The sequence below is a fragment of the Loa loa genome (genome assembly GCF_000183805.2).
Source record: "Loa loa unplaced genomic scaffold supercont3.1, whole genome shotgun sequence".
In the NCBI taxonomy this organism is placed as follows: domain Eukaryota; kingdom Metazoa; phylum Nematoda; class Chromadorea; order Rhabditida; family Onchocercidae; genus Loa; species Loa loa.
In genome coordinates this window covers 304667-328801 of record NW_018108181.1, presented here as the reverse complement: position 1 = coordinate 328801, position 24135 = coordinate 304667, and the positions used below count along the sequence as shown (strand labels likewise).

The 24135-nt window shown below is 32.7% G+C and overlaps 3 protein-coding genes across 3 annotated transcripts; 1 reads left to right on the top strand and 2 right to left on the bottom strand.

The window, feature by feature from the left end:
* Positions 1 to 2292: 2292 nt before the first annotated feature.
* On the bottom strand, positions 2293 to 4725 carry LOAG_03071 (hypothetical protein; the record flags this gene model as incomplete). The annotated part of the gene is made up of 3 exons (XM_003138608.1): positions 2293 to 2392; positions 2856 to 2965; positions 4624 to 4725. 3 exons carry the CDS (start codon positions 4723 to 4725, stop codon positions 2293 to 2295), a joined length of 312 nt encoding a protein of 103 aa, XP_003138656.1.
* Positions 4726 to 10924: 6199 nt separating this feature from the next.
* On the top strand, positions 10925 to 14508 carry LOAG_03070 (hypothetical protein; the record flags this gene model as incomplete). The annotated part of the gene is made up of 7 exons (XM_003138607.2): positions 10925 to 11097; positions 11246 to 11459; positions 12013 to 12224; positions 12571 to 12660; positions 12803 to 12857; positions 13024 to 13185; positions 14011 to 14508. 7 exons carry the CDS (start codon positions 10925 to 10927, stop codon positions 14251 to 14253), a joined length of 1149 nt encoding a protein of 382 aa, XP_003138655.1. The 3' UTR covers positions 14254 to 14508.
* Positions 14509 to 15877: 1369 nt separating this feature from the next.
* LOAG_03069 (hypothetical protein) lies at positions 15878 to 22847 on the bottom strand. Its single transcript, XM_020446204.1, has 14 exons — positions 22695 to 22847; positions 22412 to 22503; positions 20827 to 20930; positions 20390 to 20584; positions 19919 to 20011; positions 19446 to 19576; positions 19163 to 19222; positions 18834 to 18942; positions 18540 to 18644; positions 18351 to 18470; positions 18178 to 18249; positions 17680 to 17837; positions 17358 to 17561; positions 15878 to 16925 (listed from the first exon to the last, which is right to left on the bottom strand). The coding sequence occupies exons 1-14, from the start codon at positions 22829 to 22831 to the stop codon at positions 16886 to 16888; spliced, it is 1620 nt and encodes a 539-aa protein (XP_020303422.1). The 5' UTR covers positions 22832 to 22847; the 3' UTR covers positions 15878 to 16885.
* Positions 22848 to 24135: the final 1288 nt, after the last annotated feature.

The window sequence follows — 24135 nt, the reverse complement described above, 5'->3', positions numbered from 1 at the left end:
AAAATGACGTTCCCGGTTGTCCCTTAGGCTTAGAACTTTTCGAAAAAACTTTTCTCACATTTTTGAACCTTACTTTTTTGGTAAGACCTAAGGCTTGGTTTATCTATTTCTTTGATTTCCAGCTCCATAAAATAGTTCCTGTTGAATAGTTACAATATATTAAATTAAATGATGAACGCAAATTTATATTCATAAAAAAAACGACCTTGTAATCACAGCGGCCATTTGAAAATGAACAAAATTCAAAACAAAAGGCAAAAGAATACAAGGGACGTCTTTTGACTTACAAATATATTAATTACCGTAGTAGAAAACTTTTAACACGAAAGTAGTGAACATATAGTCTGATTTATGCAAATATAATTAATTCATCGATTTCAATCGATTTAAGGCTTCGCAACAATCTGCAAGAAAAGAACTAATTAATGGTAAAATTAAGGAAATTAAAACTAGCGTTATCACTGACAAGATGGAAAATGCAATTCAGCTGAATTTCAAGATATATTGAAATCATTAAAAGCCTTTGTCACCTTTTTCAGACAAAACTGTTTCCTTATAAAGGTCCCCGATGGATTCCGTATTCCAATGAAATCTTTGAATACAGAATTAGTTAGGGAAAAAACCGAGATGTGAAAAAGCCACAAAAGGCTTGTTTTCGAGACTCATGCTAGAATGTGTCATCTGTGACAGCATTCGCATTATTTAACAAACTAACGACCCTTATAAAGAACAAGAATGAAATCCAAATTCTTCTAAACAAGACCCAATTTGACCAAGATTTAAGCACGAATTTTAGAAGAACACTTTTTTTTTATAAAATAAATCAATAGAAATGAGACATTTACATGAACATTTAGTGATACAAAAACTGGCAGCTAACAACTGACATATGCGTGCATTAAGAAAAGAGAAACTTTTCCTAAGTTTTTCAGACAAGTTAATTTAAATAGATTGGTTTCATTTAAGTTTTATTCCCCGAACCTTCAGAAGCAATAACTATCTTCTGTTTGATTTCGTTAATAAATGGCATTGTTTAAAGAACATTCATATCTTATACCACCACTTTGATATTCCGTGCTACTGATTTGTTTACAGAAAATAAGCAATGAAACGTAAAATTTATGGGAACGCGATCGTCCAGTACTAAAACTTGCAAAAAGTTCCTCCGAGCCGATGAAAGTAGTTGAAATGATTCTTCTCTCTTACAGGGGCTAATATTAAAAGACCCATATTCAAGAAGATTAAATCTAATACGAATGACAAGTATCAGTAAAAATAATGTAAGAAAACTTTTAGGTGATAGATCGCTTTACTGATTTTTGGGCTTTTGAAATGATGGAACTATTAAAATCTTCCGTCAATAAGTTTCGAAGTAATGGAAGTCTTCTCATGCTCCTTTCAGTAATTGGTAAATTCAGGTTTCATGTAATTACTCCTATGATTTACTACCCTTTATTATTTTCCGTCTATTACATTCCGGAATGGCATGAAATGAGAAAGAAATAAATGGAACATTAAAGAAAATCAGATATCGAACAAGTTATATGATGCAGCTAAATTTCAAAATGTTTGACTCAATTTGAATCTTATCAAATTTTTCAAAAAATCATTCTGAGACAGAATTTTTGACCGCTTTTCCCATCTATAAAAAGCACAGATAGCAGAACGCGTAGAATAAGCCGAATTGTACTTAATTCCATTCTCTTCTCTATTCATACTCTAGTTTTTAAGGCCAAATGCGTCATCATCAGCCATCGTAAAAGAAGTGATAAATCAATTACCAACATTAGCACATGCGTCTCATTCATACATTGTCTACCCAACCATTACCTTTTACCCTTTCCAGCTAAATCTTGTAACTTCCTGTTTTAGTGTTTGGCTGATAAACAGATGTTCAAAGCCATATCTCATTGTTAATGATAACGAAAGGAAGTAATCTGCAATACAGCCCAAATGGTAAGTGGAAAGGATACTAATCAATTTGTTGAAATGCCGATACATCTATTTTGCAAAACTAGGCAATTATCATGTATAGCATATGGCTGTTGCATTGAAGGAAACCGAAGTTAAAATATCCTTCCTTTTCGAAAACAAATCTTTATGGAATTTAACGTCAGCAACGATAGTGCTTTTCACTAAATCTTACCTAGTATCGTTGAAATCTGTGTGAAAAACGAAAATTTTCAATGTAAGAGAAAATTTAGAAAGTTCAAAATATTATTTTGCATGGAAGTATCTCATCTGACTGACTCTTAAATAATTTCATTTCATTTTATTTCCATCAAAATCTTCCTATCCAAGATATTTGTAAACGATGAAAATATTGGTGCAAGCAAAGCAAATATTTCTGAAGAGAATTTCAACTGATTGAGCTTCAAATCGGATGCCTTTGCTGAAAACAGATTTCTTAAAAGTTGTAAATAAGGATGCTAAGGGAGTGGAATTATGGTAATAAGTGAGCGAACTTTCGAATATGTCAAAAAATTTCAATATGGTTCTGAAGTGAATGCAATAGTTGTATGATGGTGATAATATTAAGTTTCATTCTACTCTAGGGAATTTCATAGATGGAGACGAAAGAGTGAACACTTTTTTTGCAATCCGAATATAAAAGATTTTAACAATGATACGAATTGAAAAACAGATGTTAGTCTTCATACCAAAACATTTAGGTGTCCCTAAATTGGAATTAATTAGCTTCATCTGAATTTTCCCAATTGTCTTTGGTTAGATTACTATTATTATTTTCCTCCGAATGTGAAATTGCTCGTTCATAATATTAATAAATTTTTTTTTCAAGAATTAATTAAATCTCAAACGTGATGATGACAATTATATGAAGAAGGAAGCAACACTTTTCGTTAGCTGGTTCCTGAGGATAATTTTTATTGTACAACCACTGATTAAATTTCACAATATTCTGAAGCACCAAAACTTGCTCAAATAAAATTAACAGTTGCTCAACCTGAAGAGATTTAATCTACTTCTACTGCTGAAATAGTTTCATTGTAATTTTAGTTTCACTTTTATAAAAGCAATTTAAAATTTTATTTTTATAAAAGTAATTTAAATTCGCTGCATTGTTTTTTAACTTTTCTCACAGCTGCTTTAGTACTATTTTTATTCTTAGGAATTCCTATTAATAAAAAACCTTGAATTTTCACGCTATTTTTTCTTATTCAAAGGACCACAATCTCATTCCAAAATAATTCGAAATTAAGTGATTTCGAATTATCACAACTTAACCAGTATTTCCCCATCTTTCCACCACCAATTACACGAAGAAGTTCTGGCCATCTGCTGCCATTTCAACAAAGATTCGTTAAAGACGGATGTAAGCAGTACAAGAGCAAAAGAGACGACACTTATGGGGACAAAATAAGCCTTTGCACGTTAATAGTATTTCAATGTGTGAGATTCTTTGAAAATCCTTTACGATCTAGGAAATTACTTTATTTTTGTTAGAGATTTTTAGGAAGAAATTATTTTGTTGAGAATTTTTCGAAACAAAAAATCTCGATTTTCTTGCTTGTTCTATACTAGCAAGATGCAGCTCTAGAATTAGAAAATAAGAAGCATTAACTTTGAATTCATTTCTTTTAAGGGAGTGTTGTTCGAACAAAAGTTAAAGAAAAAGGAGAGGAGTATGTTTAAAAGGAATTAAAAATGCCGATGAAATATTTCACCTTGAAGTTTAATCTTCGAAACATTTCTATATTTTTTCGAGTCTTATCTAAAGGTAAGGAATATTCAAATTTTCTTCAAAAGACTAAGCTTAATCAGGAACCCAAGAGCTCTTTTTACTCTGAAAAATGATGGGACGAATTTAAGCAATTTCCAAAGTGCTACTACGTCCATACTGGAAATTAGAAAGAAAAAAAGGCTTTCAGAAAGTTTAGTTTAATGGCAGGAGGTTTTTCCTTGCATTATTCTTCATCATCCAAAATCTCCAGAAGCATCTATCAAATATGAGAAAATAAGAGGATGCAGTGAGCTTCGATCGCTCAAAAACAAAAAAAAAGAAAGGGAAACCTTATGATAAGAGCGAATATATGATATATAATATCTTGCCCATTGTTTTGACATCACTACAATTATAAGTGAATTAAATTTTTTCTGATTGGTTTTTTGGTCTGAAATTGATCTTAAAATAAGCAAACTAAGCAGTTTATTTTAATATCCTTTTCTTACTATTCAACGGATGAAATATAAAGCGTAGAAGTTATATTTGCTTAATAAAATGTAATGGAGTAAATTTTATGATCAATTCTAATTTTACCAAATCTAGAAATAACAAAAACCTTGGAAGTAATTTTTCAAAACTTCTCTTTTCTGTCGTATTTTTCTATGTTTAACTAGAATGAAAGAAAGAAGAAAATATGTTAGTGGAGGTTAGATAAGTCAGAAATACGATAACTGATAGCATAAAGGACGTACAGTGATAACCATTTCCAAATTGGATATATACTTGATTGTATATATGAAGGAAATCCTAATCACAATCAGAAAATTTGTTTTTTTTATTCCAATTATCTTTGTTTATTATAAACTGGAGTGAATTCATGAATTCTTTTAATGTCATTTGATGTTTAACAAACAGGTAGCCTATAAATAATCTTGAACCTGCTTTTGACCATTCTCATTATGTGTTTTATAAAATTGGTCATTCTGCCTTATAAAAAGAACACAGTTTTCATTCATATCATCAAAAATGTTGTTATACATCTAAAAAAAAAAAAAAATAGATATAGCGCAGGAAAATCTTACAGGGAAATGGCAGAACGTGAAAGTTTGTTGAACCCGATTACCAATTTACGTAGATAATAATAGTTGCAAATTGCAGAAATGGCTGACTGCTGATAATATACTTACCAGTAGAAAACAAATCCCTCAATTTGTCTATATTATTTATTAATATAAAGGTGATTTGGAGTATTCACAAAAGGATTACTAAGCTATAAAATTGCGAAATCTTTTGGACATCACAGAAATTTAGTAGTGGAAAAAAGCTCAAAAAAGTTGGGTGCATTAGAACAGAAATCACATTTTGAACACAAAATTAATATGGTTAAATCAATGGAATAAAAACTGTGTAAAAAGGAGGCAATTTTACTATTCCATCATTGATAATGTCATGTGTATATCTTTTTGTGAGTGTTAGAATTACTCTATGATTAATTTTCTAATAAAATTGAACTTTTTTTAATAACAATTCTGAAATAATTATAAATACTTAATAATCTTATTAGAGCACTGTTTTAAAAAAAGAGTCCTTAAGGTTCCCTGAATAGTTTGTATTTCATTATATTCTAAAGTTTGCAAGTTTACATTAGACAGTCAATCCACTAACTGGTGCAAAACTAATCGAATACAAGAATTTTTATCACATCAAGTTAACATTCCTTAATTAAAAAAAGAATATGTACGAAGTACTAAGCACTTCAAAGATCTCTAAATCTATTCTAGCACATCATATCTGATGTTTCGCCAAGTCCTTTCATTCTACTTAAAATCTAAAAGTTAAAATCGTTATTCCATATATTAGGGAAAACAAATATGTATTTACAACAAACATCTTAGTAAGGAAAACCTGATGCTAAAAATAATGGCATGCTTCATTTCATCGCAAATTATCGTCTGTCATTTGGAATATTCCGAAAGAACTTGACCCATTCACTGATTTGTGAATTTTATCTGCCTCTAACACTAATTAGAAATCACCAATTTTATCCTCTCTTAACATTATTCAACGTTCACGTACAATAAGGTAACTGCTTTCAGCAAGCTAACTGTCTCCCATGCTTTCCTTCTGCAATTTTTGCATAAGAATTTTAGTTGGAAATCTGCTAAGATGATACAGGACTAGAAATTATCGTCTTGATTTCGCATCTCGCTGAATCAGAACTATTCAGAACTTCTTAAACATCATATTCTTGTGTGATTACGAGATCAGCTCAATTACTGATAATCAAACCATAATATTTGGCTTTTGAAGGAATGCAACACTGAGGACAACAGCAATGTTTGACAGCGATAAGAAAAAAAAGTATTCATGAACATTGCGTGAAAATATTTCACAAAGTATTAGTGATATACGATATCAAATATCACATCATTGTGTTGCTACATTATTATAGAAAGTTTTTAATGTCACCACAGTTACACTTGTTCATCGTTGTATCGTTTGTAATTACGCAAATATTTGTTATTTTAAAAGCGACAGCACCGAGAAGCAACCGATGAATTAAATAACTACATAACAATCATTTCGATCATTTCAGGAGTCCATATTACAAGTATATGGAACGCCTAGATAACGTTAAAAAGCAAGCTTCGTACTTGAATTTTTGATAAGTGAAAAGAATGAAGGAGGAATCTAATACTTTGCATTACGCTGCAGAAGTGAAAAACATATTAGAAATTGTTGACGACGTTTCAGAAATTCGAATACAATATGAAATCAGACTAAGCTCGATAAGCTGAATTTTTGATGTTTAAATAAAATCCGTATGGAAATTTTAAAAACAAATTGGATTTGTATTCCCTTTAGTAGAACTGGTCATCATTTCTTTCCGAAAAATTTTTGAAGGAACTAATATCTTGATGAAGAGAACCTTCAAGTCTTTTTTCCTCTAGTTTCGTATTCTAATCTTGTTAATTGTATAAAGTTTCGACTGGAAATGGAAATGAGAAATTAACGATGTAGTAAAAATCGATTTAAAAACATAATTTAAAATAAGGAAAAGTGAAGAGGTAAAGTGGCATATTCTTTAGTCCTTTTCAATTTAAAAGATATTAAACGAACAAACAAGCTATTTTTCTTTCTTTAACTATCTCTCCGTTCACCTTACTGCCTAAAAGTTCCAAACACATGTTGCAGCCTTTTTTTGATAATTTTAACGGTAATTTACAGAATCAGCAAATAATTGTTTTAAGGCACTACATAATCTACACGCAATTCCCAACCTTCACTGTATCAGCCTTCTTTTACTTCTTACATTTAGAAATTTATCTCTTCAGGCAAACTACCATCTTTGGCATCCAAAGACAATTCATTTCTCATTCGTTTTATGAAATAGTTCCTTCAAATGCTTTACACAGTCCAACTGATACTTATTTCCTCTTTGCAATTATATAGCACTTTTTTTGAAATTTTAATTTAGTTTTTAAAACGAGAATAAAATATGAATGGACCCTATTTTACACCAGTTTGCTAAACTAGTATAGAAATACGAAACGGCAATTATTTTGCAAATGAAAAAGATGAAGATATGCTTAGATCCGCTGCATACTATCAATGTAATCATTTTTTACTCCCATTCACTCGTATTTTTGGTTGTCAAACTAGGATATCTGTTAAACCAGTTAAAGTATCATCTAATTTAGTTAATTTGGATGACGTATATGGGAAAAGTACCATAATGATAAACTGCAAAAATTGAATGATAATGATACTATTATCATTTGACAAGATAGTGAGGAAACGAAATATTTTCCAACTGGAAGTGAAAATGGAATCCCCGACAGTCAAGAGGATTTGATAGGAGATGTGCAACTTGTTCAAAAGGAAAAAGAACTTGGATGGCAGTGTAAAGACATACCCAAAGAGAATGTGGAAGGAGAGAGAGAAGTGCCACCATAGAAAGACACATGTCAAATGATGTCTGGAAGAAGTGCTAATTCAATTTGCTAAAAATATTCTAAAATTTAATGTCTAGGAGGACATTTTAAGTGCGTTTATATAAGAACAGATTATACGATGCAAAAGTATGGAAAATTGTTTAATATCAAAATGAAAAATGAAAACTGATAAGGTTCCGTGGTCTGAAAAAAATCTTTTGCAATCCGTTTTAAGCAAAAAAATGATGACTGGAAATTAATAGACATTTGCTCTTTATGGGAAAGAAATTGTGCAAAAAATGAAAGTGATGAGGAGAGGAGAATATTCTTGCAAAAAGTCGAATAATATCACATAATTTAACTCTATGATTAATTGTTACTATTAGAAGAGTCGTTTGAAAGGCGCTTTGTAAGAAAGAAATGATAGCAGCACTTCATGATGAATTTATAAGATACAGTACTAACAATGCATGAGAAATAACTCAATTTGGCTATTAAATAGTATTCCGCAAAGACCGAACTATACATCAAAAAGAGAAACCATTTTCAGTGGAGAGTAATAACAATTAAGTTTTTTCTTTTTTTTGATTTCTGCACTTTCAATCTTCATCTCTGGGACTTGAAGTCACAAGAATCGGGTCGTGGCTGTACACTGAATCCATGACAATAAATTTAACAAATTGATAGAAATGAATTGGTGTGTTAAAAATACATATAGTAATAGTAACTGTAAATAAAGTATTGAACAACTGACCGAAATAATTTATAAAAAAAGCTAGTTTTCAAGATGGATAAGCGTAAACTGATTGATGTATAATTAGTTAGGTTGGATGGAATGATATAGGAATATTTAGATCAACTAATATCTGCCTGAGGTGAGATCTAACAACAAAGTGAACAGAAGTGTCTTTGCTTTTTAGCGACTGCTTCAGTAGACTTGACGAAACGATGGGAAGGCAATTAGTGAGTCAGTGGTAAGTTTGTGCGTCGTTGAACGATAAATAAATAATTAAGAGGGGGATGGAAAGTTGCTCCAATATCTGTTAGCTCATTTTGCGATTATGACTACCCTTACAATGAATTTTGGATTCTGATGGTTGAAATTGTGAAAGGTTTTTCTACAACTTCCAATAATTTCACTACCAGACCACAATCCAAAATATTTTTGAGATGACTACAGTATTTCCAGTTGACAACATCCTGAATTAAAACATCCCATCCTCACCTCACTACCGTACATAATCATTTCTCGATTGCAGGTCCTTAATTCTTAAATTTTCACTTCGCTGCACAACCGATATGTGTAGTTGAACAGGGCTACCGGTTTGACAGCAACTGGTTCAAGAGCGTCTGTGCATTGTGGATCATGACCTGAAATTTGCCGAGGTAATTAAATTTGTTTATTAATCAGTTGTCTCTCGTTCAGCTGCACATTTTATATGGTCTTCCATGCCCTTACCTCTTTTCAATCTCAGCTGTGCAGATATTTCAAAATAATTTCATTTCTGTCACAAATCTTTATACTTTATGATACAAATTATATAATTACTGCTGATTGATATGTTCCTTCTAACATAGCATATATTTGACTGTAGAGTACCAGTGCTTATAATTTATTTTCCTACTAAATTAGCAAACGATAAGCTTATTTCATGTTTACTCAGTGGACATCAATATACCGGTAGCCCTATATTCTAAACATTTTTGTCTAGAGAGTTAGGCAGTCGATTTCATAATATTTTATCGAAATTTGGTTCTTTCAGTCATATGTGAACACTGGATTTTCTTTTTGCCATGCAAATGCATTGCAAATGAAAGCAGAGCAATTCTGTTAGTTGAAATAAATTCACGGGACATGCACCCAAAAGGCGACGCTGCAACTTTCATTCCTTTCTTGACTACTTTATTTACACTTGAACGTGAGTGAATAGTAAATAAAATTGCATGTAACTTTTTTGTTATTTCAGATTAAATTAAGAAATATAAGAAGCGAGCGGATCGTGCTGTCGCTCTTTGTGCAGCCGGCGAGAAATAGTTTTGGTCGCCCCTGACCAAAAAGCCATCCCCGAGATTTGCTGCAATCCGGTACGGGAAATTACAAGTGAACAGTGAGGCTGAAATCATGGAAAATAGCTCGTCATCTAATCATAAGCGCAGCTCTGATCGCCATCGCCATAGCTCTGTTTGTTTTAACAATGCTTTAAAATATGTATCGGTTGTTGAATATATTACTTTGTAAAAACTAAAAACTTGTTTGTATTTCTTCTGTCACCAATTTGAAATCTGCAAATATCTAAAACAAATATTATTTGAAATTTTTATCATTTCTGTTTTATTTGCGTATATACATATATACCTTATGTTCCCAAAAATAAAACCCAGTCTTATAATAATTTTTCTTCAAAGAACGCATAAAGACTCATGTCCAGATATCTTATTTTCCACATAGAAAAAATTTAATAATTTCAATATTGTTCATATTTAACCATGTATTACTTCATTATTCAGACATAACGTCCGTTATGTGTTGCAACGAACGCACTAATTGCTGGCTGAGATCTTAATTGGGACCTATGTTATGAGCGTCATAAGAAATCATACGAGAGTTAGATCTTATTTCTCAGGAAAGTATATATGTGTATATATATATATATTTATTTATTTATTTACTTATTTATTTTTTTGTCTGTTTATTTGTCCATTTATTTATTGATTTATTTATTTATTTGTTTACTTATTTTCTATTTATTTGCTTACTCGTTTACTTGCTTGTTTATCGATCTGTTCCTTAATTAATTAATTTATAATTTATTTATTTATTTGATCTATTTGTTTATCTCCCCATTCATTTATTTAAATAATTAATTAATTTTAATTATCATTAACTAGTCTATTTTTTATTTATTTATTTATTTAATTTATTTATTTACCTATTCATTCGCTTGTATATTCATTTATCTATTCATTTATTTATTTGTTTATTTGTTTATTTAATTAATTGATTTATTTATTTATTTGTTCATTTCTTTATTCGTTTAATTAATCAATTAACTAGTATCCATATTCTTTTATTTATTACGTATTTATTTGTTTGTCAACTTTTTATTTTTTAATTTGTTTAATTAGTTAATTAATTAATTTACAATCACCGAAAGGGAATTAATGGGAAACGGAAGTTGAAGAAAATATTAGGAGCAATTCCACTTATTCGTTTATTATATGAACAAGAAAGCTTGTTTTTAGCGCCTTCAAATCTTTCTAACTTGAAATTGTAGATCTTCTGAGTATTTTCCATCCTTTTTCTATGCTTTTTTTTCAGAAACGTGATTCCCCATCTCGAGATGATGGACATTCAAAACATCACCATCATAAAACCCACAAAAAAAGACGTCGACGCTCACGCAGTCACTCATTCTCAGGTTCCCTCTCACCGATTGGAAGGAGGAATCCAGTTGTGTACATGAACCCTGCTTTTCAGTGAGTTATTTTTTGACAGTCAAAGGATTAGCCGTAATATAAGAAATTAGACTTCTAGAGTACTAAAAGGCTAGTGATACAGCTGTGAAATCTCAGAGGTAAAAGCTTTAATTATCAAAACAAAAAGTCTTAATTTAATGTATCACAGGTCTACATACAGCGGTTCGGCAGGATCAACACAGTCCGATTTTGAATTGCGTACTACTCTGATTAGTCAGCTGTCAGCAAGTGAACAACGAATAAGATCCTTGGAATCGGAACTGAAAGCTGCGCAGTTAGCCCGTGGGCGAGCCGAGCAGACTGTATTCGATGTCAACGCAGAGAAATTACGTCTGGAAGCACAAAATTCTGAGATTTTACAGGTAATATGTTGACATCGAGTTGTTACATCAGTTTTCTCATTTGACTTATATAAGTAACTAATGTAGACCTCCAGTCAAAGTAAAAATATTTTTTGTAAAATAAATGTTTCTAGAAAAATGGTATTTCCTTACATTTGTTTTGAAGGTCACGACCTTCAACTTTTCTATGAAACATGTGTGCTGTTCTTATTACATTCTTTGCATGTCTGGAAATACGTTTGGATCTTCGCTCTTGTCACCCTATTTTGGAAATAGTTTTTGCTTCACTGAGCTGTCATTTCCTTTCATAAATTTATTACACTGAATGCGATGCCAAAAGCGTGTAATAGTTACCTGTGGCAAACCTCACTAGTAGTTTTTCAAGAAATATGACATTTTCCTCAAAAAAAAAAAAGAAAAATTTAGCCCGTGTAAGTTGTCAATAGTTTATTTAGCAGTCAAGTACAGGGAATGGATTTAGCGCCCGGTATTACGGGGTTCTATATCACGACGATGTCGAGCAGGTCTCAGATAATTCTGTTCTGATGACATGAACTCAATTTATTATTTTTAGGTTATGAAAACACTCGAACATGCAGTGGAAGATTTGCAAAAAACTTGCGGTAGTTTGAGAGCAGAATGCGATAGGCGCCGAAGGGACGCAGAAAGTGGTGAGAAAACCATTATATCATGCAAGGAGCAGAATAAGTTTTTGAATGAAAGAAATATAAAACTTGTGAAGAAATGCGAGGAGCTATGTGAAGAAAATAAGGCTTTTGTTAGCAGGTATATTTCTTGTCATCTTTAAAACAGAGGATGCAAAACAGGATTTCCTTAGCATGCAAACTTCATTTTGCGTAGAGGAAAGGGTATGGTTGCTCATATGGAACAAACCTGTAATGTCATCATTATAAGAGTTTCCTTTATTTGTATGCTAAGAATACCTAATGCATTGATAGGATTGTACGTCAAACATGAATGTTACATAAAGTCTGAAATCTAAATAATTATTTCTTTAACTGTGCAATTAAATGAAGATCATTTTTACTTTGTATCATTTCATTTTTTTTTTTGAGAAAATCAGATTAAGTATAAACATTTATTGACAAAATTTGATGTTGTCAATTTTCAGGCGTGACGAATCGACAAAAGAACTGGCTGAAATGCGACCACGATTCGAAGGATTGCAGGGTGAGCTAAGGCAAAGAGTTGAAGAGGGAAGGTAATTTTCATTGATTAAGCTTACCATCTGATGAGGGTCTGTGCATTTCAAAAATTGGTGACAGATAATATAGTCTAGTTTTCTGTCATTAGATTTATAGCTGTAGAAAATTATCGTTCTTGTAACAGTGTTCACCTTTCAGAAAAATGGTGGCACAGTTGAGAAGCTATGAAGAAAAGGAACGAATATGGAAGAAGGTATGGTGTGCGCAGTTTTTGAGCTTTGTGTTCTCTTCTTTCGGGTTTTCTTCTTGTTACGGGAAATTAGTTATAGAGTTAAAGTGGACCTGATTAGTTTTAGTGTTATTATGATTCCATTTCATATTCCATTTGTATGTCTTATTTTCAACTGATCGCAATGTAGGAGAAAGCAGACCTGGAGAAACGAATTGAGATTAAAGATGCAATGGCAGCAGCAGAAAGGAAGAACAATGATGAGTGGAAAAAGCGACATCTTACAGAAAAAGCTGAGCTGGAACGAAAAGTAAAACTTGCTGAACCCGAAATACGCCGTGCACTCGATGCCGTGAGCATTTTCATTCAGATAGGATTTTTAGGAGAGAGTTACTTACATGTGAATTCCAAACAGTTTTTCTTCAAAATTAGACCGGTTTCTGCTTTCAAGTATCAAATTTAATACTAGATATACATACATTATCTACTGATGTTCCTTACCATCTCTTTTGAGTCTTCTAAAGCTAGATATAAGATAGGTTTTGCGTTAACCTTAATTTCAGTTCTATTTTTGTAGTGTGTCCTGCAAAAGTAATGAAACTTTTGTGTAAAAACGGCATGTTATGTCCATTTCAAGGTGCACACGTACAAATTTATTACATAATTTTGCATTGTTGGCTTTTTATGTCCTTTAGAAAATGCTTATATGCACTATTCATATCTTTAAGAATTGTCTTTCCTTTGGTAATGGTTGAAATTAATGATACTTTTTATGGAAGTTTCCTTTCCCCTTGTTATTTTTAACGGAAGCTTTAAAAATGTTGCATTCAGTTTAGAAAGAATGCCCTCAAAAATTTTATGAATTGAAATCAACAAATGGATATATCTATGGTGCATGTGAGCGAAGTTTTTTAATGGATTCACTTTTGTTTCAACATCAGCAAAACGATTATAATTATTGTGAAAACCAATTGCTGTGTTGAATTAGTGACTATATAATCTATTAGGCTCTTCAGGTTTTTTCTTGGGAGATGGGCTGATATTTTACCCAGTCTGGCCGAATTGTCTTGGTGGGGTTATATGTAATTGTTGGAAAACACTGTGGATCATTTTTGTGTTTTACCAAGCTATTTGGTTTCTGTTATCCATCTTAAGGAGAAAAGATAATCAGTTCCAGGAGACCATAAAGAACGCAATAGAAGATATTCGAGCATTTTACGAGCAGAAATTGGAGCTAACATTGAATGAACTAAATACGTTCAAAAAGAAGTATTCAAAAAGTGCAGCAGTGTCATCTTCGTCTTCTGCTAATCTCCAAAAATGTCGTCCGATGTCGGCACCCCCAGTTTGTTGTGTACCATCTTCCAGTGCCCCCCTCTCGAATGGTCGTCCCTCCGTTTCATCTGATTTTATGATCTAGTTCACTCACTGATAATGACACGGTCGGTAACGATGACAGCAGTCAGTTTTAACTTCTCACTGTTATTACTACTTCTAATCTTAATACTGTTATTTGTTGTTGTTATTGTTATCTTATGTATGCATGCTTCGATGTTTCTCAATCTGTTTGCATTTTTTTCCAAGAAAATGTAAATTTTTGCCCGTCGTAAATTGAACATCTTGTGGGTCTCTTTTCCTCTCACTTTCTCTTCAAATATCAATTCTTGAATCCTTCCAAAATCATTGTTAACCTCTCAGAAAAATCTCTAGAAAGTTGATTGATATTGTTCAATGCTTAAATCTGCATCTCTTATGGAAGCGGCACTCAAATTCCCATATACTTAGGATAGTTGATTTTGAGTTTTAACCAGCCTTTTTCGGTGTTAGAAGGGTTACAGAGAGAAGGTAATGCAAAATTTGGAAGGATTCACTGCAACGTCGCGTTATTTTTGTGCGCATCACCCAATCTTTGTTGTCGGATTTTTCAATAAGCTTCGGATGCTAGTTGAAGATACTGTCTGGCCTGCAGAATTAGTAACACGATCAGTAGATTTCCTGAATAATAAATTATAAAGGCGTGTTGTGCTGTAGACTTTTGTGCGCTTGCATTACAGAGCGGTTGACAGTTGTAGTTAATGGAATTTGTGAAACCTTTCCATGAACCAGCACTTATCCAATGTTTTCCCGACAACAAAAACGACATATAACTTCGACATGTAGCATTTCTGATGTAAATGATTTTTCGTGATTTTATAAGTTCATGCTGCTAATATTTGTGTCAGGGACGCAACATATTCCTGCGACCATTTGGCTTAATTTAATAGATGTTTTGAAGTCAGCCAACGACACAAAAGTATTAAAAGACATGACTTTATTGGGTGTGCCACCAAATAAGAACAGGGTTGGTTTTTAGATTTGATAACTACCAACAAATGATGTGAGTAGTTAAAAATCAGCAGCTTCTGCTAGGTAATGCTTTTCAGATGCTCTTCATACACATTTCTGTCACCGAGCCAGAATAGTTTCCACCGTTGTCTTTGTCTTTGTGAGTGTAAATTATTCGCTGGTTGTTTCGCTCTCGTCACACAATACGGGTTATTTGATTCACCATATTTAAATTTTTACATTTTCACCTTTGTAAATTTTAAACTGAAGCCGGTGAATTGTTTGTTATATCAATGATGCATTTTTAACTTCCATCATGTTTATTTACATGCTTGTGATTGTCAGTTCTCAAATTGTTGTGACATGGTATGGTCATCTATCAATGTTCTAAGAATTTCTTTAAAATGTATTTCTTTGAAGACCAAACTAAGAACATCTTAAAAATGTAGAATATACTTTCACATCACGACGGGAGGTACTCTTCCGCTTCATGTTCCCATGCGCATTATTATTTTTCATGAATGGATTTCATTTTCAGTAAATATGACCCATTGAATCTAAATCTACGAATCTATACCGATTGAGGTGAATGAATACCTCGATGAGTAAATTCCTCCTTCACGTATCGACAGGAGTGTTCATGTCATTTGAAATCTGCCGCGTATGAAATCTTAGTGAAGGGTTTGTAAATTGTCAATAAGCAAAACAAAAATTCATTGTTCCGCAAGAAATTACGAGCCATTATCATGTACAAACATTAAATATGAAACGCCAGAAAGTGTTTATGATTTTACAGAAGTGAAGCTAGGAAAGGACTAAAATAGTTCACGGTAATCAAATACAAAGGAGGAATAGTCTAACAAACAAAATACAAAATGGATGTTTCATGAATATAGAAGAGATGGCAGGGGTTACTGTTCTAAAAATATATAACTCGTTAGCGAGTAAAGAAATAAGCCTTTAAGACTGATGGAGGAATATGGAAATAAATGAAGCGAAATCTAAGCCCCAAGGTTCGTGAATTTTCAGATGAGACCAACAACAAGTGGATGTTTCACCACTAGCTTTGCTGAAACCGCTCTCATAGTAACAACACACGTATTACATTTACCCATCCGGACTAGTTGCGGCTAGAATTCCGATACATAAATATAACACTAGAGGACATGTCCCAAAAATTATTTCTTACACAAACTGCAGGACCGTTCGAACCCCATCTACTCGCTCTTGATGCATTTCAGTCGTATTGTCCTTTGCTATTAACAGCAGAAAGACATTAATAAATTTAAATAGAAAATCAAACTGTAACAGTGCCTGACAATAAGCAATGAAATCAAAGGATCAAAGCTGAAAACTGCAAATTATAAAAGTGACTCCCACAAATATAGATAAATAAGCACGTTCGCGAGAAAATAAGTAGTAATATGAATGTAAAAATCTTTGGTTCGAACCTACACGGGTTTCCGCGACAAGCTTGAAAGCATGATTATACCTAAAGAAAGTTCCAAATACTTTTCGTTTCCCTCAAGAGTAAGAGAAACAAAAATCTCGAAGAAAATACTCTACGACATCACAAAGAGATACATGATCAACCCCAGACTCTTATAAAAAACACGGTCACTATTGAAAATTAATGAAACAGCACAATTCACTCAACGAAGATTTTACGCATGCAACCAAGCCATTTGTTTAATTAGTTACAAGATAGTAATCACATAAGGCGATTATCACTTTTTGACGGAGTTGTTGTTCGTTCCAGCACTTGACCTGGAATTCCGTAAAGTTCAGACAAAATTGTTCTAAGGATAGTTATTTGGTTAACACAAGTTTAAAAATTTATGTGAGATCATTTCAGACCTATTTCTTCCTCTTCAACAATTGCTGCTGATATATGCCATATTGAAAGAAAGAAATTTTCCAAACTTTCCTTCGTTATTTATCACAAAAAATCATAGTCATTTCAATAAAATACCATTCGAAACTTCGTGACGAAACTATGTGGCAGAGTGAAAAATATCAATATTATCAAAAGAATTAATGTTTCTACGACAGGAGTTGCTCTTATCAGGATTATAACGTCGAAATAAAGTTTACCATAAAAGTCACCAATAAGCTGTGTTGAGGGGAAGCCAAGAAGTATGGCACCAATTATATCAGTTAATGCAAAAACCCCAACTCCAACCATAAAAGCTTATCCACCTTTTACTAAAATTTGGTGACTTGTCTCCAACAGAATTTGCTGGGGCAACCAGTCCATATGCAGCAGGTAATTCCCGTTTAGCTGTGAAATTTGTTAGCGGTGTCTTGCTCAGTATATGTGGATCTCTATCCTTAGGAGGATTAAGCTCAACTGCTGCTAAACGTTTCCATAAATCTTCACGTTCCTTTTCTTTTCTCTTCTCTCTGAAATTGTAAATAATGAAAGTATTAATAGCTTTAATACACAACGCTCTATAATCTTAAGATGATTGAGGATATGTCCATTGCGTAAAATCACAAGTATTTGTCAAAAATAACTCGCTTTTGCCTCTCGAGCTTGTAGTTTGCAGTCAGTTCATCAAAAAGTTTTCCATTCATTTCCATAAATGTTTTGAGAACATTATAAACAAGCGCCACTATTGTTTGGTTCCAGTGTTCCTTGCTTATCCGATACAATGCAGGGAACATTATCGGCATCACCTGTATTTTCATGAGAAATGAACGACTAAGGGATTATGTCTTCATGACAAGGTTCTCCTGACAATAATGAAGATCGTGGAACTTCTTTGAGGTTGAGCAAGAATGTGAGACATAACAAACAGGCGATGGCTTCCAAAATCCCCCAAGTTTTTCTATGAATTATCATAGAAACAACAAAGGGAGTTCGAGCAAAACGATTCGGATTCACTACTGGATGTAGAAAAAAAGAAAAAGCAAAATAATGAAAGAAAGTAAAGTGATGAAGTAATATTCCTGAATAGGTGGGAAGTGTATTTAACTTAAACAGTTTCTATAAAAAGATACTTAAGAAGAGGCTCACCTGGCTACTGTTTTCTTCGATTAAGGACAGGATATACTCGTTATTCCAGAAATACAGTGCTCTTTCCGCTACCTAGAAATATACTTCCAACTCTGATCAAGATAATTTTACAAACGTCCAATAAAAGTGTCAAAAGTGTCAGACAGATAAAACTACAGAAGAGAAGATATTACTTGGAAATGAGGACTAGAAACACATTTCGCAAGTTGTTTGAACAACGGTTCGATAATTTTTTTGAATTGTTCCGGTTCAATAATATCAAGGATTTCTTCGACTTCACCCAAGAACATTACCTAAAATGATACTTTTTTCCCTAATCACAAATAACTTCAGCTTATATGATCAATTTCGAGGTAACATACTTCTTTTGCGCTACATGTCCTCGGCCAAAACTTGAGCAGAGCATCAAAAACCTGTGGTGTCAGTGTTGAATCCTTTTCAATAAACTGCACAACACAATAAGCGAGCTGAACATTTTGTTATATTATTTGCAGCCAATTGAAGTGAAAAATCCTCCCATAATTCTCATAAAACCAATAAATTTTCAACAACCATAACATCTACGAATGCGTAAAAATGACCAAGCATAACAGAGCAGGAGTGAAACAAATAGTCATGAAAGCGTTTTAATCTTAGGAACAGAAACCACGACCAACCTGAGCATGATAGAGACTTAAACAGCGTGGTTTGTGAAGAGGGAGAAGCACCTTCACAAGAAATACCTTATGTTCTTGTTTTAATGGCAGAGCAAAACCATTTATAATGCTGCAATAGTCGGAGAGATACCTTTTTTTAAATTTCTTCTTGGCAATGGTTAGAGAGAGTTTACAAAAAAGAAGAAAAGAAGAAAAATATATATCACATTTTCAACAGACATCAAGCTTAAGTTAAAAGAATGATTTTGAAAAAAGGAAGGATAAGTCCGAAAGAAAATGCAATTTATCAGAATGTCCTCGGTAGGAGATGTAAGCGAATGAGATTTTACCTTCCTAGAATTTCTAGTAATTCACCAACACCGTTGAATGAATCCGTTTCGAAAACAAAACTGGAAAAAAAGTGAATTATAATGTAAATCTAAATCTGGAAAGTCATAATTAATTGAACACTAGTTCAATTGGAACACTAGTAACACTAGTCCAACTGAAGCTACAAAGCAATGGAAATCCCTCATTATTCAATGTCGTTTCTTAGAAGATTTGGAACGCAATAACGTCACGGTGTTCGACAAATTAGTTGTTATAAAAAAACTATACTGGCATATGACTTACGACAAGAACATGTTGTTGATTTGCTTCCTTATGAAAGCACGTAAGCCAAGAAACTTCCCATAAATGCGATGCAAAACTGTCTTCAAAAAATCTCTTTCCCGCGGATCCTCCGAGTCGAACAAATCTAACAGCTAAAAATTTATTTACTTAACTACTCCATAAAGTAACGAAATTTTTGCTCTTTTCAGTAAAAACATTTGTTTAGAAAAAGCATATCCCAAAAATACCGAAAATCCGTCTTTTATAGCTTTATACCACTAGCTCACAGTGATACCAGTGTAGCATTATGTTCTTAAATTTACAAATCTTGCAGTTTTCATTTAAAAAAAAAGGAAAGAATAGTCCGCAAAAATCAAATTAGTAAAGTACATTTATTATTGGAAAAAATTTTTTGAAAAAAGTGAATCATACGAAAAATTTTCCTCAGCTAAAAAGTGGATTCTTGAGAGAATGTAATGAGCGAACAAACTAACATTGAGTACAAAACGTTGGTCGATATACTTTTTACCGACTGCAGCTTGAAAATCCGGTGATTCAAGAAATCGTAAAAAAAGTTCATAAACTAGCTGAAATTATAAGAACTTCCTTAAATACTGAAGAGGGAATGTAGAGAAAATGAGTTACATTCTTTCAAAAAGTGATGAACTGCATAAACTAATTTTTAAGAAATAAATTTATTGATATAACTATAGAAATTCTGGCCTTGCTTCTTCTTCATTGGTCAAGATGAGACTATCTTATTGAATAGCTTGAATTTTGACAAAAATATTTTGCTCTGAAAAGGACAGAAGCTACCTATGAGGAAACTCATATAATCTTGATGAAATCTATTCACAACTGTTTTAAAAAACATTGAGATACAAAGCTCATCCATCCTTACCCAACCTTCCAAATCTTTTAAAATGACATTTAGCTAATGAAATGTAAAATCTGAGCTAAAACACCTGTAAATGAGGCCACGAAACTTCTAATGTTGGTTCGTCCTCTTCGGGATCAAATTCCGAATTATCTGATGGCGGTAATACGCGGAATATGTTTTTCGAAACCATTTTAATCACTTCTGGATATATCAATTCCGTTATAGCACCTTTCACTGTTGTGATATGGTCTATTAGCTCATTCAGAGCTGCACGCTTTATCTGAAGACGACAGCCTTTAAAAAAAAGAAAAGATTTACCATATAGAATCAACTCCTCAAAATCCGTTTGATCTAATATTCTAACAATAGCATGCTGCGCTCGCAGGAATTTTAAAGAAATTTTGCTGGATTTTAAAATATCTAACGTTTTACAAGACCAAGCACGATGGAGATTCATTTGTGACATTTACTGACGCTTACTGAAGATCTTTAATATCAGGAAAATATCCAGAAAATGCAGACCTCTTTACTTTTAAGCTGAGCTACCGGATCATAAAAATCAAATATTTTCTGACACTGTTGTAATTTCTGGACAACAAGTGCTGACTGTTCTGTTGCTGGCGCATCTGCAACAAATGTTTTTTTTGGTAACATTTGTACCAAAACCAAAAACGAGAGTTTCCGTACCAAAACAAGAATTTGCTCTTTAGTAAAATTTGCCAGTCCCATCAATATTTCGGTTTGCTTACCGTACTTCCTTCATTATACACGTTAAAAGAAAAATGCTGAACTTTTTCCCTTGCTGAACTTTTTCCCTCATTTTACATCGGAAAAAATGAGATTCACACCTTCCTTCCTCTTCCTCTCCTCTCTCTCCCTTTCTCTCTCTCTCCATACACATAAATCAACATCAATAAGATTAGCCAAATTTCTAAGTTCGGGGGTACTAACGAAGGCCAGTCACAAATATCATTATTCGAATTCTGTGGTATTATTACTTACTCATTTTACTCTTTAATGAATAAAGTGCTCTTTTATGTCATCATGGCATACTTTTTTCAATATAATGGAAAGAATTAGTTTTAATACTTCATGGCAAAGACTAACAAAGATGTTTCCATTGTAAAAAAAAGCTATTCTATGACATATTTCTTATAAATTGAAGCGAATTTTTTTTATTTTTAACGTCAGCCTCATATAAATTATTAGAAAATGGAATGTTCCGAGTGAGCTATCAGGTATTTCATTTTAATATCAAGGTAGATAGCAATGTCGAACGCCGAGTTACGCCTTCTTAGTTGATAGGCAGTACAGAATACATTATAAACGCAAATAAAAATCCAGAACATGCATCGTCATGAGAAGCCATATGCCGGATTCAACTCCAAGAAATGTTCTTGGGAAAGTCGTTAAACGGGACTCAACATGTTCATTAAAGGAGGTAAATATAGCCGCAAAAACTACCTCGAAATGTGGTAATAAATAGTTTTAGAAATCGTTATAGTACACACCATTTACATAAAGCGCTAACTCTGTTTAATGTATTAGCTTATGTTTAAAATTTTATGACATATAAACCCTAACCATAAAATGAAAAAAGTTAAATGGCATGAAGGTGCAACACTTCAAAAAGATGCAGTGTTCCGTGATAGGTTCATTAAAGGAGTGACAAAGTGCCATAAAGATATAGAAACAGCATGAGTGTCTGCAAATATTTCAAAGATTTCGTGAACTTACTAAACTCAACTTTGCATTAAGTGATCACCCCTATTAGCTCTGACAAACCAGATACACATTTTGATCCAATGTGATCTTTTTTACGGTATTTATTGCCACGGAGAATCCATCACTATTTTCAAAAATTTTGGGGTTTAGCTTTCATTCGATAGATTACGAATACCGCTCTATGAGCATATAAAACTGATTTGAAATTCACATCGCAAAACTCATCCATTTCGTCAACACTGCAAGTACGCAACCAAACGTGACATGTGAAAGACGGCATTAATAAACAGAAAACCAAAATAAAACTAGCTGTAAGCTTATAAGCTCAAAATGGAACAACAAGGAACTAATTTCAGGAAGATTCAATAAACAAGAAATATACCCTTAATCAACTGCAATTGAGTGAGTTCAGGTTCACTGTCCGGATGATATCTACTGCTATTAACCAATCTTCTTCGACGTTTGCTAGTTCCTCTGCAAAGCATTCTTTCAGCAAAATCCGTTCTCTCAATCGAGAATATAAAAACTCTGCCTGTAGCTCTAAGTCATCTTGGAACGATACATATGGCTTATATATCTCGAATAATAAACATCGTGATTCACAACATAAGGATGCACAACAAAAGCGATAATCATATAAAACAAAGAAGTGTAAAAATACGTACCTTTTAGAAAATGGGTCAATTTTGTCCACAAACTGCGTGGCAGTTGCGGAAAGTTGCTGTCCTCCTGTGGCAGCACCTTGCGTTTTCGGTGGTGGTATTTGATATTGCTGGGCACCAATGCCACCTTTATCTGTCATCCCTTTTTACCTTAAAAATTCGCTAATGATGAATCAATTAAGCAATCAAAGCAATCCTAGCCATTGAGTCACTGTCAGCATTGCATTCTATTTTAATCAGACGTTGAGATACGGAAAAAAAAAAACAAGATTCAGACAAAGAAACAACCATTCCATAAATACCATAAAATTGAAAAATTATGCATAATATCGCTTTGGAATTTAAAAATAAGACCGCCATTATGAACAGAACCATCAAGCACTTCAGAAATTCGAAAAGAAGCAAACTGCCGAAAACGCGAATATGCACATGCTTAATTACTTAACGACCGATTATTACCGCTGAGTATTCAAACCTTGATGCCGTTATTGATCCACAAGAAAATACACATGATTGGATATTGGCTTAAGCACAGCACAGCAAATAAGGTAAGGGCTTCAAAAATTTAAAGAAATACAACAGGACATGTCATGCTCCTACTACTACTCAAATTCACTTAAAGTAAACTCTGGTGATTACGTCTCCGAGTTCAAATACTGGACCTTAAACACATGAGACATAAAATAAGAATGACCTAAGATATGGTGTGGACTGTAAGAATTGTAAGAAAGGTAATCCAATCCCTCTTTTTCCATAAGGTCTTGGTTTTGAAATGATGGAGGAATAATGATAACTCACAGGGATCTGATCTTCTAACAGACGTCAAGATCTTCCAGACTTTCCAAATAAGCGAAGCTTTCTATACAATGGCACTTTCTGAACAGATAACTCTTCCCCTAATGAGAAAAAGACCGACTTCTCGCCCAGTTTAACCACCCACAAGTATGCTGTAAAAAACTTGTACTGTACAGGGACCAATCCTTCACTCCCGAAGCTGAGCCCAACTATTGCAACTTAATATCTCTGGTTCATATCAATTTGATTATCTTTTCCAGTTTTGATGGCGAATACATAATTATAACATTCACCTACCTCTGCATCAAATAGAAATGAAATAAAAATGAGCTCCATCTTTTACAGTTATATTAAGCCTGGCCCTCCGCTATGTCTGGTTGATTTCAATTAAAATGGCTAGTAATTATGATTTATATTACCTATGATTAGTACTGGCAACTAAAAATACTTATAATTAAGGTGACAATTAACAATAATCGTTAACTATTATAATAATAATAATAATAATAATGATAATAATAATAGTAATAATAATAATAATAATAATAATAATAATAATAATAATAATAATAATAATAATAATAATAATAATAATAATAATAATAATAATAATAATAATAATAATAATAATAATAATAATAATAATAAT